Source organism: Sminthopsis crassicaudata, chromosome 4, assembly GCF_048593235.1.
Source record: "Sminthopsis crassicaudata isolate SCR6 chromosome 4, ASM4859323v1, whole genome shotgun sequence".
In the NCBI taxonomy this organism is placed as follows: Eukaryota; Metazoa; Chordata; class Mammalia; order Dasyuromorphia; family Dasyuridae; genus Sminthopsis; species Sminthopsis crassicaudata.
In genome coordinates, this window is record NC_133620.1 from 6,026,036 (window position 1) to 6,044,231 (window position 18,196).

The window sequence follows — 18,196 nt, forward strand, 5'->3', positions numbered from 1 at the left end:
AATAAACAATTGTACACAAAACTGCAAATGTACCTTGTACAACTTGCTATTCTATCCAAATATGCAACAAAATTAGGTAAATTTCTCCTTTTCCCATTTTTTTCCAACATCACCCCCATCCTAGAGCTGGCTACTGTTAGAGATAAACAAAGAAATAAATATGTGTGGGCATGTAAAATTATTCTTTACTTCTTTATCAGTTTATCAGTTTTTTCTTTGGATGCAGATGGCTTTTTTTCTTAATATATCCTTCATTTTTATTTTGGGTATTCATAATAATCAAAATGATTTAGCTAAAAACAATATTGTTGTTACTGTATACAATATTGTCTTGTTTCTGATCACTTCATTCTTCATCATTTCATTTCTTTCTAAAATCATTGAGCTCATCATTTTCTGTAGCACAGTAGAAGTAACTTATTTAACCATTCCCAATTGATGGGGATCCCTACAATTTCTAGTTCTTTGCCACTACAGAGAGAGCTACTAGACATATTCTAGTCACATTCAAAAACATAATTACTAGTTGTGAATTTTTCTCCATTTCTCAACTCTTTTCATTTTATCTCTGTTACCTTATCTTTTCCTCCCCACTTTCCCACCCCCTACTTTACCCACCCTTTAAAGAATCCATCATCCACTTTCCCAAGCCCCCTCAATATCACCCTCCAAAAATTCCTCTACCTCCCAAATTCCAGTTTTTATGCCACTCCAAAAGTCTCTTCCCTACCATTTTCCCCCAGTTTTCTCACCTTTCTCCATGTTCAGAAAACTTCTATACCTTCCAGATGTTCTTTCCTCTTCTACCTGGATGAGAGTAAGGTTCCAACATTACCTGTCTTGTGCTCCCATCTGCTTCCTCTGTTGTAATTCTTCTTTTCACATTCCATGTCAATAATATGATTTTTCTCTTTTACTTTTTTTTTCCCAATTTTGTTTTTTAGAATCATCCTATTGTATGCAACTCAGTCCTAACCTTTCTTTCAAACTGTTAGTAATGATGATAGTTGTAAGAATACTGCTATCATTCACACACACACACACACACACACACACACACACACACACACACACTATATATATATATATATATATATATATATATATATATATATATTAAGCAAACAGTTTGATTTTATTTAGTGCCTTATAATTAGTCCTTAACGTTTTCCTTATATTTCTTCTAGATCTTTTATACCAAAATTTTCACTGAGTTCTGGATTTATTGTTACAAATCTCTGAAAGTCCTGGCCTCTCTGGGAAATTGCAGGAGGCAGGAGGCATAGAGTACCCAACAGAAATGGTGTTTGGAGCTGCTTGGACTTGACCTGTCTGGAGGCCTCTGCGGCCAAACCAGAATTTGATTGTCATCTGGAAGGAATACCCACTGAGTCGATGCTTGTCCCAGTCACAGAAAGGGCTTTTCTCTCCGAGAAAAGAAAATTGGCTGAAACATGTGGGCATCATCAGTCTTTGCCCTGAAATATCCTCTTTTGTCATCTTTGCCTGTGATCAGTCATTTCTGGGGCAGTCTTCTGACCTGTGTAATGGGGTTAGAAAGGGGCTTGAATCTTCCTGGGGCTGTTGAGTCTCACAGGAAACCTGGAGGATTATAGATTTTGACATGGAAAGGTCCAATGTCCCTCATTTTACTGATCAGGAAACCGAGGCCCAGTCAAGTGGAATGATCAGTTTGGGGTTATCCAATCAATAGAATTTAGAATCAGAGGACTTGAGTGGGGGGGGTGTCTTAGTTTTCTCATTTATTACTCAGAGAAGTTCAGTGCCCCATTCTCCAGTCCTCTGCCTCCAAGAACAACCAACCCTCTTTCTTCTCCACTACATTGCCTCAACACTAATGACAAAGCTAGGTAGAACAAAATGGAGAATCATTCCATCCCACACTGCCTGGGTTGCCTTATCTGTAGGATAGTTCTGCCCCCTGGAGTTAAGGATGCATGCCTTCTCTCCTTTAGTTAAGAAGAGCTTGGATCCTCTTTCTTTACCTGTCCCAGACTCAATTTCTCCTTCTGTAAAATGATAAAAAATAATACCACCTCCTGGACAGGGTTATGAAGGGCAAATGAGATATGTTGTGTACAATAGAAATGATAGTGATTATTATTATTACAATCACATGCTGTGGACAGGTTACTTAAGTGCTCCCAACCTCAGTTTCTTCATCTGTAAAATGTGCTAATAATAGCATCTTCATAGTGTCAATAGGAGGATCAAATGGGGTAATATATATATATAAATCATATATTTTTGCAAAACTTTATACGTGTTGGCAGTTACCAATGAAAAGGAATGAATGAGGGAGGTTCTCTTGATCTTATAGAAAATCAATTGATTCATGCGACTGTTTCATTTGATGGAGTGAGGGATAAGGCAGTAACAGAGAGAATCTGTGGATGGGCTTTGACGGCCTGATGGGACAATCCCAGAGCCTGCATTTCCTATGGCCAGGATGAAATTCCTGAGATCCTCATGGGTGGTAGCTTAGGTAAACTAACCCTAACCCTTGAGGCCAGACTCCATCTTGGTCCTTTTCTGACAACAAGGGAGTTTCCCTTTGAGTAGACCACACCACAGAGAAATGTATCCAGAGCCTTCAGCAATATTGTTGAAGGAGAACAGGATAAATGTCCTTAGTTTGTTTGGGCAGTCATCCTTCCTCCATACACACAATCTTATACTTCTCCTGCCAATCTTGCTGGTTCCAAAACTCAGTTTCCTGTCGGGACCCGAGAAAGGGTGTCAGAAAGTGTGCATTTTAATCCAGGCTCCATTTGTGTGACTGTGGGTGTCCCTCTTTCTGGGCAGTTAGACCACTTGGCCTGTGGTCCCATTCCAGAGCCATGACCCTGTTTCACACGTCCACATGTGTGAGGAATTTCACCTTCATTCTCTACCTTCTTCAGATAGTCCATCAGGCCCTTCCTGGCAATAGCCTATAAGAAAAATTCTCTGGGGAGTGGATGAGATGAGGGGCTAAAATACAGAGAATAGTTCTCGCTTAAAAAAATTAAATTGTCACTGATATCTGTCTCTCTGTATATCTATCATCTAATTATCATCTATCATCTTTCTATCTACTATTAATTTATCTATCATCTATCTATCTATATATGTATCTATCCACTTGAATTAACTTTTCTTAATTCTAAATGGGAAATGCTTATATTGTGATAAGAAGATATATGGACTAGCCCAAGCAATGAAATTTAAAAGACCAGTTTCATTTTAGTCCAGTTTATGATGTTATCAGTGTAGAGAGCTCCCAGGGAAGGACATGCCTTCCACCAACACAAATGAGCCACAATGAATGACCTGGGGATTATATTTCATTAAGATCCTATACCACCACTTGTTCAGTCATTCCCCAATTGATGAGCATCCACTCAATTTCTAATTCTAATAGCTGCTATAATTTTTTTATTTTTTTTTTGGGACAAACAGCTCCTTTTCCCCTTTTTTGTTCTCTTTGAGATACAGATCAAATAGTGTATTGCAGGATCAAAGGACATACTTTTGATTGACCTTTGGGCATAGTTCCAAATTGTTCCCCTAAATGATTGAATCCTAAATGGTAGGTTCCAAATGCTTCTCCTAAATTGACAGTTTATAATCCCCCAACAGTGTATTAGTGTCTCTGTTTTCCCACATTCTCACTAGCGCTCATCATTATCGTCTATCTTATTGCCAACCTGATGATTTTACCTTCCATTTCTACTATGTTTGCATTATTTATGGATCTGGCTGTTTGTGTGTAGTGTCTCCCAATACTATGTGAGCTTCTTTCGCCTTTTTTTGTATCATTAGTGATTAGTATTATGGACATACATAGAAAGTACTCAGTGAATGCTTATTCACTGAGGGATGAATGTTTGCATGGTATTTTCAGGGACAAGGAATCTCATTTGCTACTTACCACGGACTTGGAGTATTAAGGCTGTCATCACCCCCATTTTAGAGTTGAAAGGACTTCGAAAGCTGTCCCTTCAACCCATTCACATCGAATGACTTGTCCATATTAGACAGCAGGTACCTTTGGTTCCAGTCATCTTTCTTTCCACTACATCACACAGTCTCCTTCGTGATGGTGTGCTTCGAGGTTCAGTTGTTCAGAGACAGAATTTGACTTGTTCTGTTTATTTCAAGAGCAGCACAAAGAGCAAGGGCTGGGAGTGAGGGACATTGGGAGAGAAGTGGAAAACAGGTGCCAGTTTAAGCTCAAAGTCAGGAAACATTGCCTACTGACTGGAGTTGTCCAGGATGGGCTGGGCTGATAAGCACATGTCAGGTGAGTTAAGGTGGGAATTTCTTCATGTACAGCTTAAAGTCGATGACCATTTTCCAACTCTGGCTCTCTGTGATTTAAATAGTGCTCCCTTAAAGCATATTAAGATTTTGTGTATCTATAGCCATATGTAGTCTCTATCTAAATAATCTACTTCTAATCTCACTTTTAATTCTGTAGTCAGTCTCTCTATCTTTCCCTTCCTCCCTCTTTCCCCCTCCCTCACCTCCCCACTCATCCATTTGTTTTCATTTGATCCTACAACCTTGTGAAAAAAGTATTATTTATTATTATTATTATTATTATTATTATTATTATTATTATTATTATTATCCTCATTTCAGAGATAGGGAACATAGAGGATCTGAGAAACGGGATGACCCAAGTCTTCCTGAACATCAAGCACCATATCATTTGATAATGGGCTATTAAGAACGTTAAATTAGGTTGTTTTTTGGAGGCTATGTTCTGTTTGTGTACTGGGTTGGCTTGGCCTGGTGATAGGATGTTTCTCTATTTCTGCTATTATTCTTAAATTGGTATATTTTTAGAAGGAACCTAAGGATTTCCCTTTTCTGCATTGATCTCTTTCTGAAGCTGCTTAACTTATCTCCTGTTTATCTGTTTGTTTTTTTCCAAATCTGTGCTTCATACTTTTCTCACTTTTTCCTTTCTTTCATGTGAGTAGAAAGACCACTCAGGCATCATTCACCTGGTTGATCTCTGTGCTCCTGAGAGTGGTCACAGAATGGCCACTGATCACAAATGGCTACTCCTAGAAGTCTAGTATGCTGGCTAAAGTCCAACAAATGCTGAAAAAAATAGACATGTTTTGGCCAAAGTCAGAGGAATATATTATGTTAGTTAGGAAAGGGAAGTCTCAGGTGAGGGGTAATGGGTAAGAGAGAATGAAAGGATTGGTGTCTAGAATAGGTTTGTGTTATCATTTTAGAAACTCATTTGTCAGAAAGACGGCACCCAAGCACATGGCTGGACCATACACCCTTTCGTATCAGCTCTCGGCTCTAAATTCTGTTTTTATCTTTGTATGAATTCTACTGTTTTAGTTCCATTCCTCAATGGGGAATTTCCATTTCTCCATTGAAAAACCCAAATTGTCTTTGTCAGAAGGTATTCTACTGGATTCATTCTTCTGTGAAGTCTCATAAAGAAAGCGAGTGATCCTATGGTCTGGCATCCCATAGCATGGATTTGAAAACATACCTGATCATGAGGCTTTATATTTCTGTAGATGATCTCTCTCTTGTGCATTTAAAGAAAGAATTGTAGAATGAGGACAATTTTGTCTCTGACACATAGACACACACACATATGTATACACACACCCACGCACACCTACATTTTATACACATATACATACCCCCCACACAAATTCCTTAAGATACTGATTATTTCATTCTTTGGTGTATCTCCAGTACTTATCATATTGCCTAGTATCGAAACACCAGTTGATTCTCCGTGTGATCCTGGGTAAGTCACTTAACCTCTTCAAGTGATATTTTACAACAGTAGTTCTGAAAGCATGGAGCTGGACACTAGGCAGCTCCTACAACTCTTTGAGAGGATCCTAAACTTTTCATAATAATGCTCAGAAATTTTCATCTCTAATACCATAAACTTGGATAAACAAGATTTACTGTACATAAACCTTGCCATCTTTTAAGAGTATAAAGGTTTGGAGACTTCCGGCCAAGATGGCGGCGTGGAGGCAGACAGCTGCTTGAGCTCCTCGTTTTCTCTCAGAACTTACTTCATGACAAGCCTCTGACTTAATGCTTGACCCAGAAAGAAATCCACAAATTATCACCAAGAGAAGACATCCTTGAAAGTCGCCAGAAAAGGTCTGTGTTTGTTCGGGGGAGGGTCAATCAGACTGGGCGCAGACTGAGGGCAGACAGCCAGAGCAAGACAGGCAGCTCACACAGCTCAGACCTGAGGGGGAGGGGTGTGATCTCTGTCGTTTCTGTGAAAGGGCTTTTGCCCCAGTGTGGATGCTCCGTCTTGGCAGCAAGCCAGGAGCGGTGGAGAGGGTGTAAACACTGGAGGTGAAGATTAAAACCCCAGAAAGCCAGCGTCTCTCAGAGCCCGGCCACCCCCAACCCCCACCTGGACTGACTCGGTGCGTTCTCGGAGCCTCAGAGCGCAGACTCAGTACAGTCATTGCTGTTCTGTTAGTGGCTCTCTGCTGCCCTACCCCCAGTCTGTAGAGGAAGCCCATTAATACCATCCAGCCCTATCCCCCGCAAAACAGACCAATTGTTTCTCTTGTCAGTTTGTTTTCTTTGATTCCTACTCTGACAAAATGAACAAAAAATTCAAAAGGGCTCTAACCATTGACAGCTTCTGTGTGGAGAGGGAGCAGACTTCAAATGCTGAAGAGACTAGGAACAGAATGTCCCCAGATGTATCCCCTGGGAGGGATATAAGCTGCTCCTCAATACAAAAGAACCTCATAGAGGAAATCAAAAAGGCTCTCACAAGAGAGCTGGAAGAGAAATGGGAAAAGGAAAGGGAAGCTTGGCAAGAGAGCCTGGAGAAGTCATCCCATGCATTCAAAGACAGAATGGATAAAGAAATCAAATCATTGAGAAACAAGATTAGTGAGCTGGAAAAGGTAAACAACTCCAAGGAAAACAGGATTAGAGAGCTGGAAAAAGAAATCAGCTCTCTAAAAAATACAATGGAAAAAAATTCCATAGAAGATAAAAACTCAATTGGACAATTACAAAGAGATATAAAAAAAGTGAGTGAAGAAAATACATCATTGAAAATTAGACTGGAACAAGTGGAAATGAATGACTCAAGGAGAAACCAAGAGGGAGTCAAGCAAAACCAGAGAAATGAGACAATTGAAAAGACTGTCAAGTACCTTACCAGAAAGACAACAGACCTGGAAAACAGATCCAGGAGAGACAATTTGAGAATAATCGGACTCCCTGAAAAATGGGAGGAAAAAAAGAGCTTGGACAACATTTTCGAGGAAATTATCAAAGAGAACTGCCCAGACGTTTTGGAAACAGAGGGTAAAATAGACATTGAGAAAATTCATCGATCACCTACTGAAAGGGACCCTAAAATCAAAACGCCAAGAAATATAGTGGCCAAGTTCAAGAACCATCAGACAAAGGAAAAGATATTGGAAGCTGCTAGAAAAAAACAATTCAGATATGGAGGATCCACAATAAGGATAACACAGGATCTAGCAGCGTCCACATTAAAAGAACGCAGGGCCTGGAACATGATATTCCGAAAGGCTAAGGAACTTGGTATGCAGCCAAGAATAACTTACCCAGCAAGAATGAGCATCATTTTCCAGGGAAGAAGATGGACATTTAACGAAATAAATGAATTCCATCTATTTTTGATGAAAAAACCAGACCTACATAAAAGGTTTGATCTTCAAATACAGAACTCAAGAGACTTCTAAAAAAGGTAAAAAGAAATCTTGAGAACTATACTTCTGTCAAAAAAATATGTAAAGAACATATGTACAATTTGTCTTAGAAACTAGAGGTGAAAAGGAGATTATATCATAAAAAAGTATAAAGTGGTGGTACTACATCTCATGAAGAGGCAAAGGTAACCTATTATATCTGAGAGAAAGAAAGGAGGGAGATGAACATAGCGTGTATCAATAGACATATTCGATTTATGGTGAAACTTCTTCCACTTCATTGAAAAGTGAAAGGGAAGGAGTAAGCTAAGGGGAAGGGAATACAGTAATTTCGAGGAAAAGGGATAAAATAAGGGGAGGATCTTTAAGGTGGGGGAGGGATCCTAAAAAGGGAGGGCTGTGAAAAGCAAGTGGTGTTTACCAGTTTAATACTGGATAGGAGGGTAAAAGGGAAGGAAAGGGGAAAAGCATAAGCAGGGGTTAATAGGATGGCAAGCAATATAGAATTAGTCCTTCTAACCATAAATGTGAATGGGGCAAACTGCCTCATAAAGAGGAAGCAGTTAGCAGACTGGATTAAAAGTCAGAATCCTACTATATGTTGTTTACAGGAAACACACCTGAAACAGGATGAGACATTCAAACTAAAAGTAAAAGGGTGGAGCAGAATCTATTATGCTTCAGGCAAAACCAAAAAAGCAGGAGTAGCCATCCTCATCTCAGATCAAGCAAAAACAAAAATTGATCTAATTAAAAGAGATAAGGAAGGGCATTATATCCTGCTAAAGGGAAGCATCAATAGTGAAGCCGTATCAATATTAAACATGTATGCACCAAGTGGTGCAGCATCTAAATTCTTAAAAGAGAAATTAAGAGAGCTGCAAGAGGAAATAGATAGCAAAACTATAATAGCGGGAGATCTCAACCTTGCACTATCAGAATTAGATAAATCAAACCACAAAATAAATAAGAAAGAAGTCAAAGAGGTAAATAGAATACTAGAAAAGTTTGATATGATAGATCTTTGGCGAAAGCTAAATGGAGACAGAAAGGAATATACTTTCTTCTCAGCAGTTCATGGAACCTATACAAAAATTGATCATATACTAGGGCATAAAAACCTCAAAATCAAATGCAGTAAGGCAGAAATAGTAAATGCATCCTTTTCAGACCATAATGCAATCAAAATAACATTTAATAAAAAGCCAGGGGAAAATAGACCAAAAAATAATTGGAAACTAAATAATCTTATACTAAAGAATGATTGGGTAAAACAGCAAATCATAGACATAATTAATAACTTCACCCAAGAAAATGACAATAATGAGACATCATACCAAAATGTGTGGGATACAGCCAAAGCAGTAATTAGGGGAAGTTTTATATCTCTACAGGCCTACTTGCATAAAATAGAGAAAGAGAGGGCCAACGAATTGGGTTTACAACTAAAATTGCTAGAAAAGAAACAAATTAAAAACCCCCAGACAAACACAAAACTTGAAATTCAAAAAATAAAAGGTGAGATTAATAAAATTGAAAGCAAAAAAACTATTGAATTAATTAATAAAACTAAGAGTTGGTTTTATGAAAAAACCAACAAAATAGACAAACCCTTAGTAAACCTGATTAAAAAAAGGAAAGAGAAAAAGCAAATTGATAGTCTTGAAAATGAAAAGGGTGAACTCACCACTAATGAAGAGGAAATTAGAACAATAGTTAGGAGCTACTTTGCTCAACTTTATGCCGATAAATTTGATAACTTAAATGAAATGGAAGAATACCTTCAAAAATATAGCTTGCCCAGATTAACAGAGGAAGAAGTAAGTAGTCTAAATAGTCCCATCTCAGAAAAAGAAATAGACCAAGCTATTAACCAACTTCCTAAGAAAAAGTCCCCAGGACCAGATGGATTTACAGGTGAATTCTACCAAACATTTAAAGAACAACTAACTCCAATGCTATGTAAACTATTTGAAAAAATAGGGATTGAAGGAGTCCTACCAAATTCCTTCTATGACACAGACATGGTACTGATACTTAAACCAGGTAGATCGAAAACTGAGAAAGAAAACTATAGACCAATTTCCTTAATGAATATTGATGCTAAAATCTTAAATAAGATATTAGCAAATAGACTTCAGAAAATCATCCCCAGGATAATACACTATGACCAAGTGGGATTTATACCAGGAATGCAGGGCTGGTTTAATATTAGGAAAACTATTAGTATAATTGACCATATTAATAATCAAATTAATAAAAACCATATGATCATCTCAATAGATGCAGAAAAGGCATTTGATAAAATCCAACATCCATTCCTACTAAAAGCGCTTGAAAGTATAGGAATAAATGGACTATTCCTTAAAATAATAAGGAGCATATATTTAAAACCTTCAGTAAACATCATATGTAATGGTGATAAACTAGAACCTTTCCCTGTTAGATCAGGAGTGAAACAAGGTTGCCCACTATCACCATTACTATTCAATATAGTACTAGAAACTCTAGCCTTGGCAATAAGAGCCGAGAAAGAGATCCAAGGAATTAGAGTAGGAAATGAAGAAATCAAATTGTCACTTTTCGCAGATGACATGATGGTATACTTAGAGAACCCCAAAGACTCTGCTAAAAAGCTATTAGAAATAATTCAGAATTTTAGCAAAGTCGCAGGATACAAAATAAATCCACATAAATCCTCAGGATTTTTATACATTACCAACACAATCCAACAGCAAGAGATACAAAGAGAAATTCCATTCAAAATAACAGTCGATAGTATCAAATATTTGGGAATATATCTACCAAAGGAGAGTCAGGAATTATATGAGCAAAATTACAAAACACTTGCCACAAAAATAAAGTCAGATTTAAATAATTGGAAAGACATTCAATGTTCTTGGATAGGCCGAGCGAATATAATAAAGATGACAATACTCCCCAAACTAATCTATTTATTTAGTGCTCTACCAATCAGACTCCCAAGAAACTATTTTAATGACCTAGAAAAAATAACAACAAAATTCATATGGAAGAATAAAAGGTCGAGAATTGCAAGGGAACTAATGAAAAAAAAGTCAGAGGAAGGTGGTCTAAGTGTACCTGATTTAAAGCTATATTATAAAGCAACAGTCACCAAAACCATTTGGTATTGGCTAAGAAATAGACTAGTTGATCAGTGGCATAGGTTAGGTTCACAGGACAAGATAGTGAATAAAAATAGCAATCTAATCTTTGACAAACCCAAAGATCCCAAATTTTGGGATAAGAATTCATTATTTGACAAAAACTGCTGGGAAAACTGGAAATTAGTATGGCAGAAACTAGGCATGGACCCACATTTAACACCACATACTAAGATTAGATCAAAATGGGTCCAAGATTTAGGCATAAAGAACGAAATCATAAATAAATTGGAGGAACATGGGATGGTTTACCTCTCAGACTTGTGGAGGAGGAAGGAGTTTGTGTCCAAGGGAGAACTAGAGACCATTATTGATCACAAAATAGAACATTTTGATTACACCAAATTAAAAAGTTTCTGCACAAACAAAACTAATGCAAACAAGATTAGAAGGGAAGTAACAAATTGGGAAAAAATTTTTACAGTTAAAGGTTCTGATAAAGGCCTCATCTCCAAAATATACAGAGAATTGACTTTAATCTATAAGAAATCAAGCCATTCTCCAATTGATAAATGGTCAAAGGATATGAACAGACAATTTTCAGATGATGAAATTAAAACTATTTCCACTCATATGAAAGAGTGTTCCAAATCACTATTGATCAGAGAAATGCAAATTAAGACAACTCTGAGGTATCATTACACACCTGTCAGATTGGCTAAGATGACAGGAACAAATAACGATGAATGTTGGAGGGGCTGTGGGAAAACTGGGACACTGATGCATTGTTGGTGGAGTTGTGAAAGAATCCAACCATTCTGGAGAGCAATCTGGAATTATGCCCAAAAAGTTATCAAAATGTGCATACCCTTTGACCCAGCCATACTACTACTGGGCTTATACCCCAAGGAACTACTAGAGAAGGGAAAGGGTCCTGTATGTGCCAAAATGTTTGTGGCAGCCCTTTTCATAGTGGCTAGAAGCTGGAAGATGAATGGATGTCCATCAATTGGAGAATGGTTGGGTAAACTATGGTATATGAATGTTATGGAATATTATTGTTCTATAAGAAATGACCAACAGGAGAAATATAGAGAGGCTTGGAGAGACTTACATCAACTGATGCTGAGTGAAACGAGCAGAACCAGAAGATCATTATACACTTCAACAATGATACTGTACGAGGATGTATGCTGATGGAAGTGGATTTCTTCAACATAGAGAAGAGCTAATCCAATTCCAATTGATTAATGATGGAAAGAACCAGCTACATCCAGAAAAGGAACAATGGGAAATGAATGTAAACTGTTATTTTTACCTTCTGAATCCAATTCTTCCTGTGCAACAAAAAATTCGGTTCTACACACATATATTGTATCTAAATTATACTGTAATATATTTAACATATATAAGACTGCTTGCCATCTGGGGGAGGGGTTTGGGGGAGGAAGGGAAAAAATCTGAATAGAAGTAAGTGCAAGGGATAATGTTGTAAAAAATTACCCATGCATATGTACTGTCAAAAAATGTTATAATTATAAAATAAAATTAAAAAAAAAAAAAAGAAAATTACAAACTTTATCAAAAAAAAAAAAAAAAAAAAAAAAAAAAAGAGTATAAAGGTTTCTGAGACCAACAGGTTTGAGAATAGCTGCTCTGAAGCCCAGGATTGCTCAGGATAACAGTCACTGTTTTACATCACTAGAGAGAGTTTCTATTTGCAGATTTTCTTACATGGATGAGGTCATTCCTAGACCACAATCATAACCTATGTATGTACAGAGCATCTCAGAAAGAGCAGATGGAAAGCTGGCTTCAAGAGCAGGAAGACCTGCGTTCACGTTTCCCCTTTGGTGTATCTGTATAGCCTTGAAAAGTCATTTTGACCCCAGCATATCCCCCTTCCCCTGCAGTCTTCAAGATTCACATCATCTTTGATGGAAAATACTTCCCTTGGCTTCCTATGCAAAAACAATCATTGATCACTTATACATCCATACAGAGTAAGTATTGTTCTAGGTGTGAATAGATGTATATCCACATAAAGCACCTGAAGGTTTATAAAGTTCCTTTTCATAGCCATTCTGTGACAAATGCAATGCAATATTTTTCCTACCTTAAAGATGAGAGAAAAGGCTTTGATCTTTACTAAGATCACACACCTGGTGAGTGTCAGAGTGCCTTCTGCCTCTCATTTGTTTCTCCTTTAGGGACAATGGGCACCCCAACTGCCAACCCTCTGTCTTTTCCCAACTGTCTCCTTTGGATTCTAGCTCAGATCCCATCTTCTACAATTTTTCCTGATCTCCTTTAGTGTTGTTGCCTCCAATATTCTTTTTTGTTGTCCTAGTTGTTTGTATATTGTTTCTCCTGTTAAACTGAACTTCTGGAGGCTAGGGGTGTTTTGCTTCTCTCTGGATGTCCGGCACTTAGCCACACAGTAAACGCTTACTGGATACTTGCTGCCTTGACTCTTTATATACATGTGTCCTGAGGGACCTAACATCCCACTCGATTCACTTTTCCTCCTGACTTTTCTCTTCTAGGTGACCATGGCCAGCATTGGAATCAATGGGGATTCATTGGAAACCTGTAAGAGGATCCTTTTTGCTCTCCGCATGGCCACATGGAATCAGATTCTGGATCCCTGGGTTTACATCCTGCTAAGGAGAGCTGTCCTCAAGAACCTCTACAAGGTTGCCCGGCGGTGTTGTGGAGTGCGCGCCATCATCAGACTACACGCGTGGGAGCTCAGCTCCATTAAGAATTCATTGAAGGTGGCAGCCATTTCTGAAAGCCCCTCTGCTGAGAAAACAAGCTCGCAGCCAGCTGCCTTCACAGGTCAATGAGCCTGGGGAGTCCCAGTAGAAGAGGGGGGCTGGGGCCATTGCCCTATTCACTCCATAACTGCAGCCTGCAGGCTGGGGCAGGGCTCTCTAGGCTGACACCCCATCTCTAGTCATTGAATTAACTGGATAACTGCAAATTTCTGTTTTGCTTTATGTAGACACAACCTGGAGTATGTGATGGAATGACATGAGGGCCATAGCCTGAGGCAAAATTGATGGTCAACTATGTTGGTGATAAGGTGTATTGCCCAAGGTTGACCAATAACTCCAAATGATCACTTAGATGCCATAACTAGAATGAGCAGGAAGGGAGCTTGGAGGTCACCATGATATAGATGGAGAAATTGATGCCAAGGGAGTCTATTGGCTTACCTATGACATGGAAGTAAATGGGAAAGCTGGTTTGGGGTTCCACAGGGCTCCAATTTTGGGATGATTGGCACCCAGCCATGAGAGCCATGAGGGACACTCAGTGGGCTGATATTGCCATGTGTTTGTAGTGTGTCTGATCTCTCGGTGATTGTAGAGGCCATCGTAGGCCAGGTCACAGAACCATAGAATTCCAGAGCAGGAAGGGGCCATCTATTCTGACCCGATCCTGAAAGGGAATCCTAATAGAGCCTAACTGGCAAGTGGTCATTGAACCTTGGCTTGGAAATCTGCAGGCAGTCCAAGGTACTTCTGGAGTCCAGACTCTTCATTCCCCATTCTGAAGCACATTCAGGATACATGAACAGTGTGTGTGTGTGTGTGTGTGGTGTGTTGTGTGTGTGTATAGACAGTCTATATATTTCTCAGTGGTCAGTGTATAAAGCCCCAAATGGGGCTTATGGAGATTTTCAACCTAAAAAGTAGGCATCGACACTGTCGTCCAGATCAAATTCATTCTGTAGGACTTTATGAGGACCAATGGGCTTCAGATGTTGTGCTGGACACTGACAATAGACACAAACTAGAACAGTCCTTGCCTTCCAAGGAGTGGACGCAACATGTACACAACTGACTGAACCCAAAACGCAGATAAACATCTTGTGGAAGACAACCTTTATTCCGAACCCTCACTAATTTAAATTTCCTGTGAGAGAGCCTCTGGATCACCAGAACTGGTGGGTTAGAGTCCTCCAAGGCCACCATTTAAATGTGATCTGTGGCAGTGCATGGATTGTCCACCTGAAGGACATCACAGTTCCTAGAAATGGCCTAAAATAGAAAGAGCATTCTCACTAATGGCCACCATCCAGAATTTCAATCCTGTCTGTGTAGAGGTCTGCAATACAACGGAGTCATAATTATCTTAATTGAAAACATAGGGAGATGTGAGTTGATGTAAAGGTCCAGCTTAGTAGGGTTCTGTTAACAAACAAAACCCAGAGTCACAGCTTTATTTAGAACTGGAGTTTAACTCCCTCATTTTATAGATTTTATGGGGCCAGACAGCTTCGATGACTGGCTGTGTCAAGTGGCAGACCCCAGCTTTGGAAGAACCCTTCCCCTTCACAACATTCTCAAGTGGGCAGGTGGGTAAGCATCAGAACTCCGTGGAAGGTGATAATATTGTGTGGTTGTGTCTAAGAAGACCAGATGGTAATAATTTGATCCCAATTGTACTCAGAGAGTGACCTAAACAGCTGAGCTTTGGGAATGGTAAATCATCCAGGCAATTTCTCAGACCTGGGTCTTGTATTTGTGGGCTGAGGCCGAAGACCTTATAGAGATTTCCATGACCATCCTGAGTCCCCCCACATATTCAATCTCAAAACCTACAAGTGCAGACCATGTTGACCCCACTCTGCTTTTGCTGTTTATTGCTCATTAGAATGTAAACTACTTCAGAGTAGGGACTATCTTACCCGCCTGCATTTTTATTCCTACTGCTCAGCAAGGGGCTCTGCTTATAGGAAGTGATTAATAAATGTTTGATCATTCCTTCATTTGAAGACACAGATGGAAGAAAACCTGAAATGTGAGCTTGCTTGTAGGTAAAAAATTGAAATTTCTCATAGTGTAAATATGCCAAATGGAAGTGAAATGTAACAAGCAGCCTCGCCTGGTGTCTGTGTTTCAGCGTGTGGCTGTCCTAGGTTAAACCCCCAGGAGGGCCTGCTTTGGTAAGAACACAGATGCTTTTTATAAAATCTCTTGATGACTTTCTCTGCCACATCACTGCAGTTTTCTCTTGGGGAACTGGATGGAAAAGATGTAAATATGTTCCATATCCTTGCTTAATCTGTCATCTGGGTGTCATAGTCCAAGTTAACAGCTGCTACGTGATGCTGGACTCTTGAAAATGACCATCTCTTCCTCAAACATTGAAGCCTGCCTTGGACGTAATCATGTGAATGAATATATTTCGTGTTTCCTGTCCTGGGTGAAACTCACTAGTGATGTGTATATTTGGTTGCGTGTGTTCTTTGTACCAGCATTGTAATGAATGCAACTTTAATGCTTCATTAAATGTAAAAATTTAAACAAAATGTCTGTCTCGCAAACTGAATATATCAGCATATTCAATGATATCAGGACTCAGTATCAGCCATCTGATACCTTCTGGTTGGGTGACTTCAGTTAATGGAAAAGGTGCTAAGTTACATTGATAGAGGGAGTTTCCCTGCCCAGGAGTTTTCCTTTTCATAGAAATTGAGGTCCAGTACCAAACCCTACTCTTATCATCATCATCATCATCATCATCTTCGTCATTATCTATCATCCCATTTAGTTACATCAGGTCTAGCTAAGCCTCTATCACACATCATAGATCAGAATGGGAAATGTGGAAATGTCGAGCCAAAGGCATTTTTATCTGCTAGCAACTCCTCCGGGAGCTCCCTCTGGTTGTACCTTTTGCTCTATTTCCTCTTGTCGGTGGTGGGGAGATATGAGTGTTCATTGCCTTGGTTTTCAGTCTGGTCCTGACCATGGTGTCTCAGCTCCTGATGATACACTGTTTAGACATGGCATTTTACCAGCTGTACAATGAAATGGTTGGGTTAGATACTTTCTAAAGGCCTTGCAGCTTTAAACTAATTCTCCTCCTAGGAACTTATTCCTCCCTTTTGTCTATAATGTGAAGGCATTCCTGAGGGCTAGAATGTAAAGAGGAAGATACACAAAAGCAAAAACCTTTGACTAAGATTGCATGTTGGCAACATCATGTGGATGAGATGGTCTGCCCAAAGTGGTGCTCAGAATGAGTCTGAGGGAAGGCCTGGACTTCTGGGCAACCCATTTTCCTGTCATATTCAGAAGCCATGAACCAGTATTGGGTGAGAAATTTAAGCCAAGGTCACAGGAACTCACATTCATCTTGAAACAAGTCAGCATGTGGTCAGAGAGGATCGTGGGTGTTTACTGATATTTCAACTTGAACTAGTCATTTAAGTCACTGGAAGAATGAAAATGATAGCACCCTTGGTCCTCAAGTTCAAATTTACTATCTCAGAGAAATACATTTTCATTTCCTTTGAGAAGAGAAAATGAATTTTGACTGTTGGAATCATGGATTGAGAGATGGAAAGACATTGGATGTTGTCTATTTGAAAACACCCTTCATTTAGAAAATGAGGAAACAAACCTAGAGGGTTCACACAAGCAGCAAATGGATCACATCTTTGATCGCACAATTTGACAATATTTGGAAATGCAAAAATTCACTGAAAATGCTTTCTGACATGACATTTATTTCACTTAAGTAAGTTTAGGGCTACTTATGGGACTGAAGGAATAGCTGCTGACTAGTTATTCAAGCACAATAATAATGCTATCTTTATCCAGTGATTCTCCTCCATTATCAACAGGACATGGATTTTGAAGAGAGACTTTGGGGATTTCACCAAGCATCTCTTGGACTAGCTCCCTGGAGGGTCTCAGGATCAGCCAGAATCAGGATAAATCAACGTCCTTAGTCTTTAGGGGGAGAAGTGGAGGAGGCAGGTAAGCTGCCACATGGCTTGCCAAAGATGCATCCTGGATTCTGGAGTTTGGAGTTTCCAGCATCTCTCCTCCTTGTTCTGCCTCAAGTGTGTCTAACCTCTCTTCCTCAGCCCTCCAATCCTTCCCTATGATTACCTCACTACCACCCATTCAGCAGCACCAATGATGAGGAGAGACATCATCTAAATATATGCTAATAGAGCTATTGTCTTACATGGAATATGTAATTAGCCTTAAGTGCTCTCTTGTCTGATTCAAGCACACCTTTTTCAGCCCTCTACATCCTTGCTTGATTCTTCTTGTTTAATGGTTGAGCAATAGCATTTGTAGCTATGAAACCGAACCACTCTAATTAGCTCATATACCTAGACCAACTTTGTTTCCCTTACTTCTAGTCTACTTAGCAGATACTTCACAGATGGCTCCCTTGCATAATCACAGAGAATGATTTGAAACCCAGTTGTGACTGGCGTGGGGTTTAAGCCAAATTCATATTAAACCAACAGGTCTTTTTCAAGCAAGGTCCAGGATTAGACATTAAGTATACAAAGGAGCAAGACAGCCCTTTCCTTTG

General features: G+C 39.2%; 1 protein-coding gene across 5 annotated transcripts in view; it reads left to right on the plus strand.

Moving 5' to 3' along the window:
• PTGFR (prostaglandin F receptor) overlaps positions 1-16,166 on the plus strand; it is a 110,034-nt gene extending 93,868 nt beyond the window's left edge. For all 5 annotated transcript variants that reach the window (XM_074265641.1, XM_074265642.1, XM_074265644.1 and 2 more), the window contains one exon: positions 13,390-16,166. In XM_074265641.1, coding sequence (XP_074121742.1) covers positions 13,390-13,692 — 303 coding nt within the window. In that variant the 3' untranslated portion in view covers positions 13,693-16,166. The remainder of the gene's footprint in view (positions 1-13,389) is intronic.
• The last annotated feature ends 2,030 nt before the right edge of the window (positions 16,167-18,196 follow it).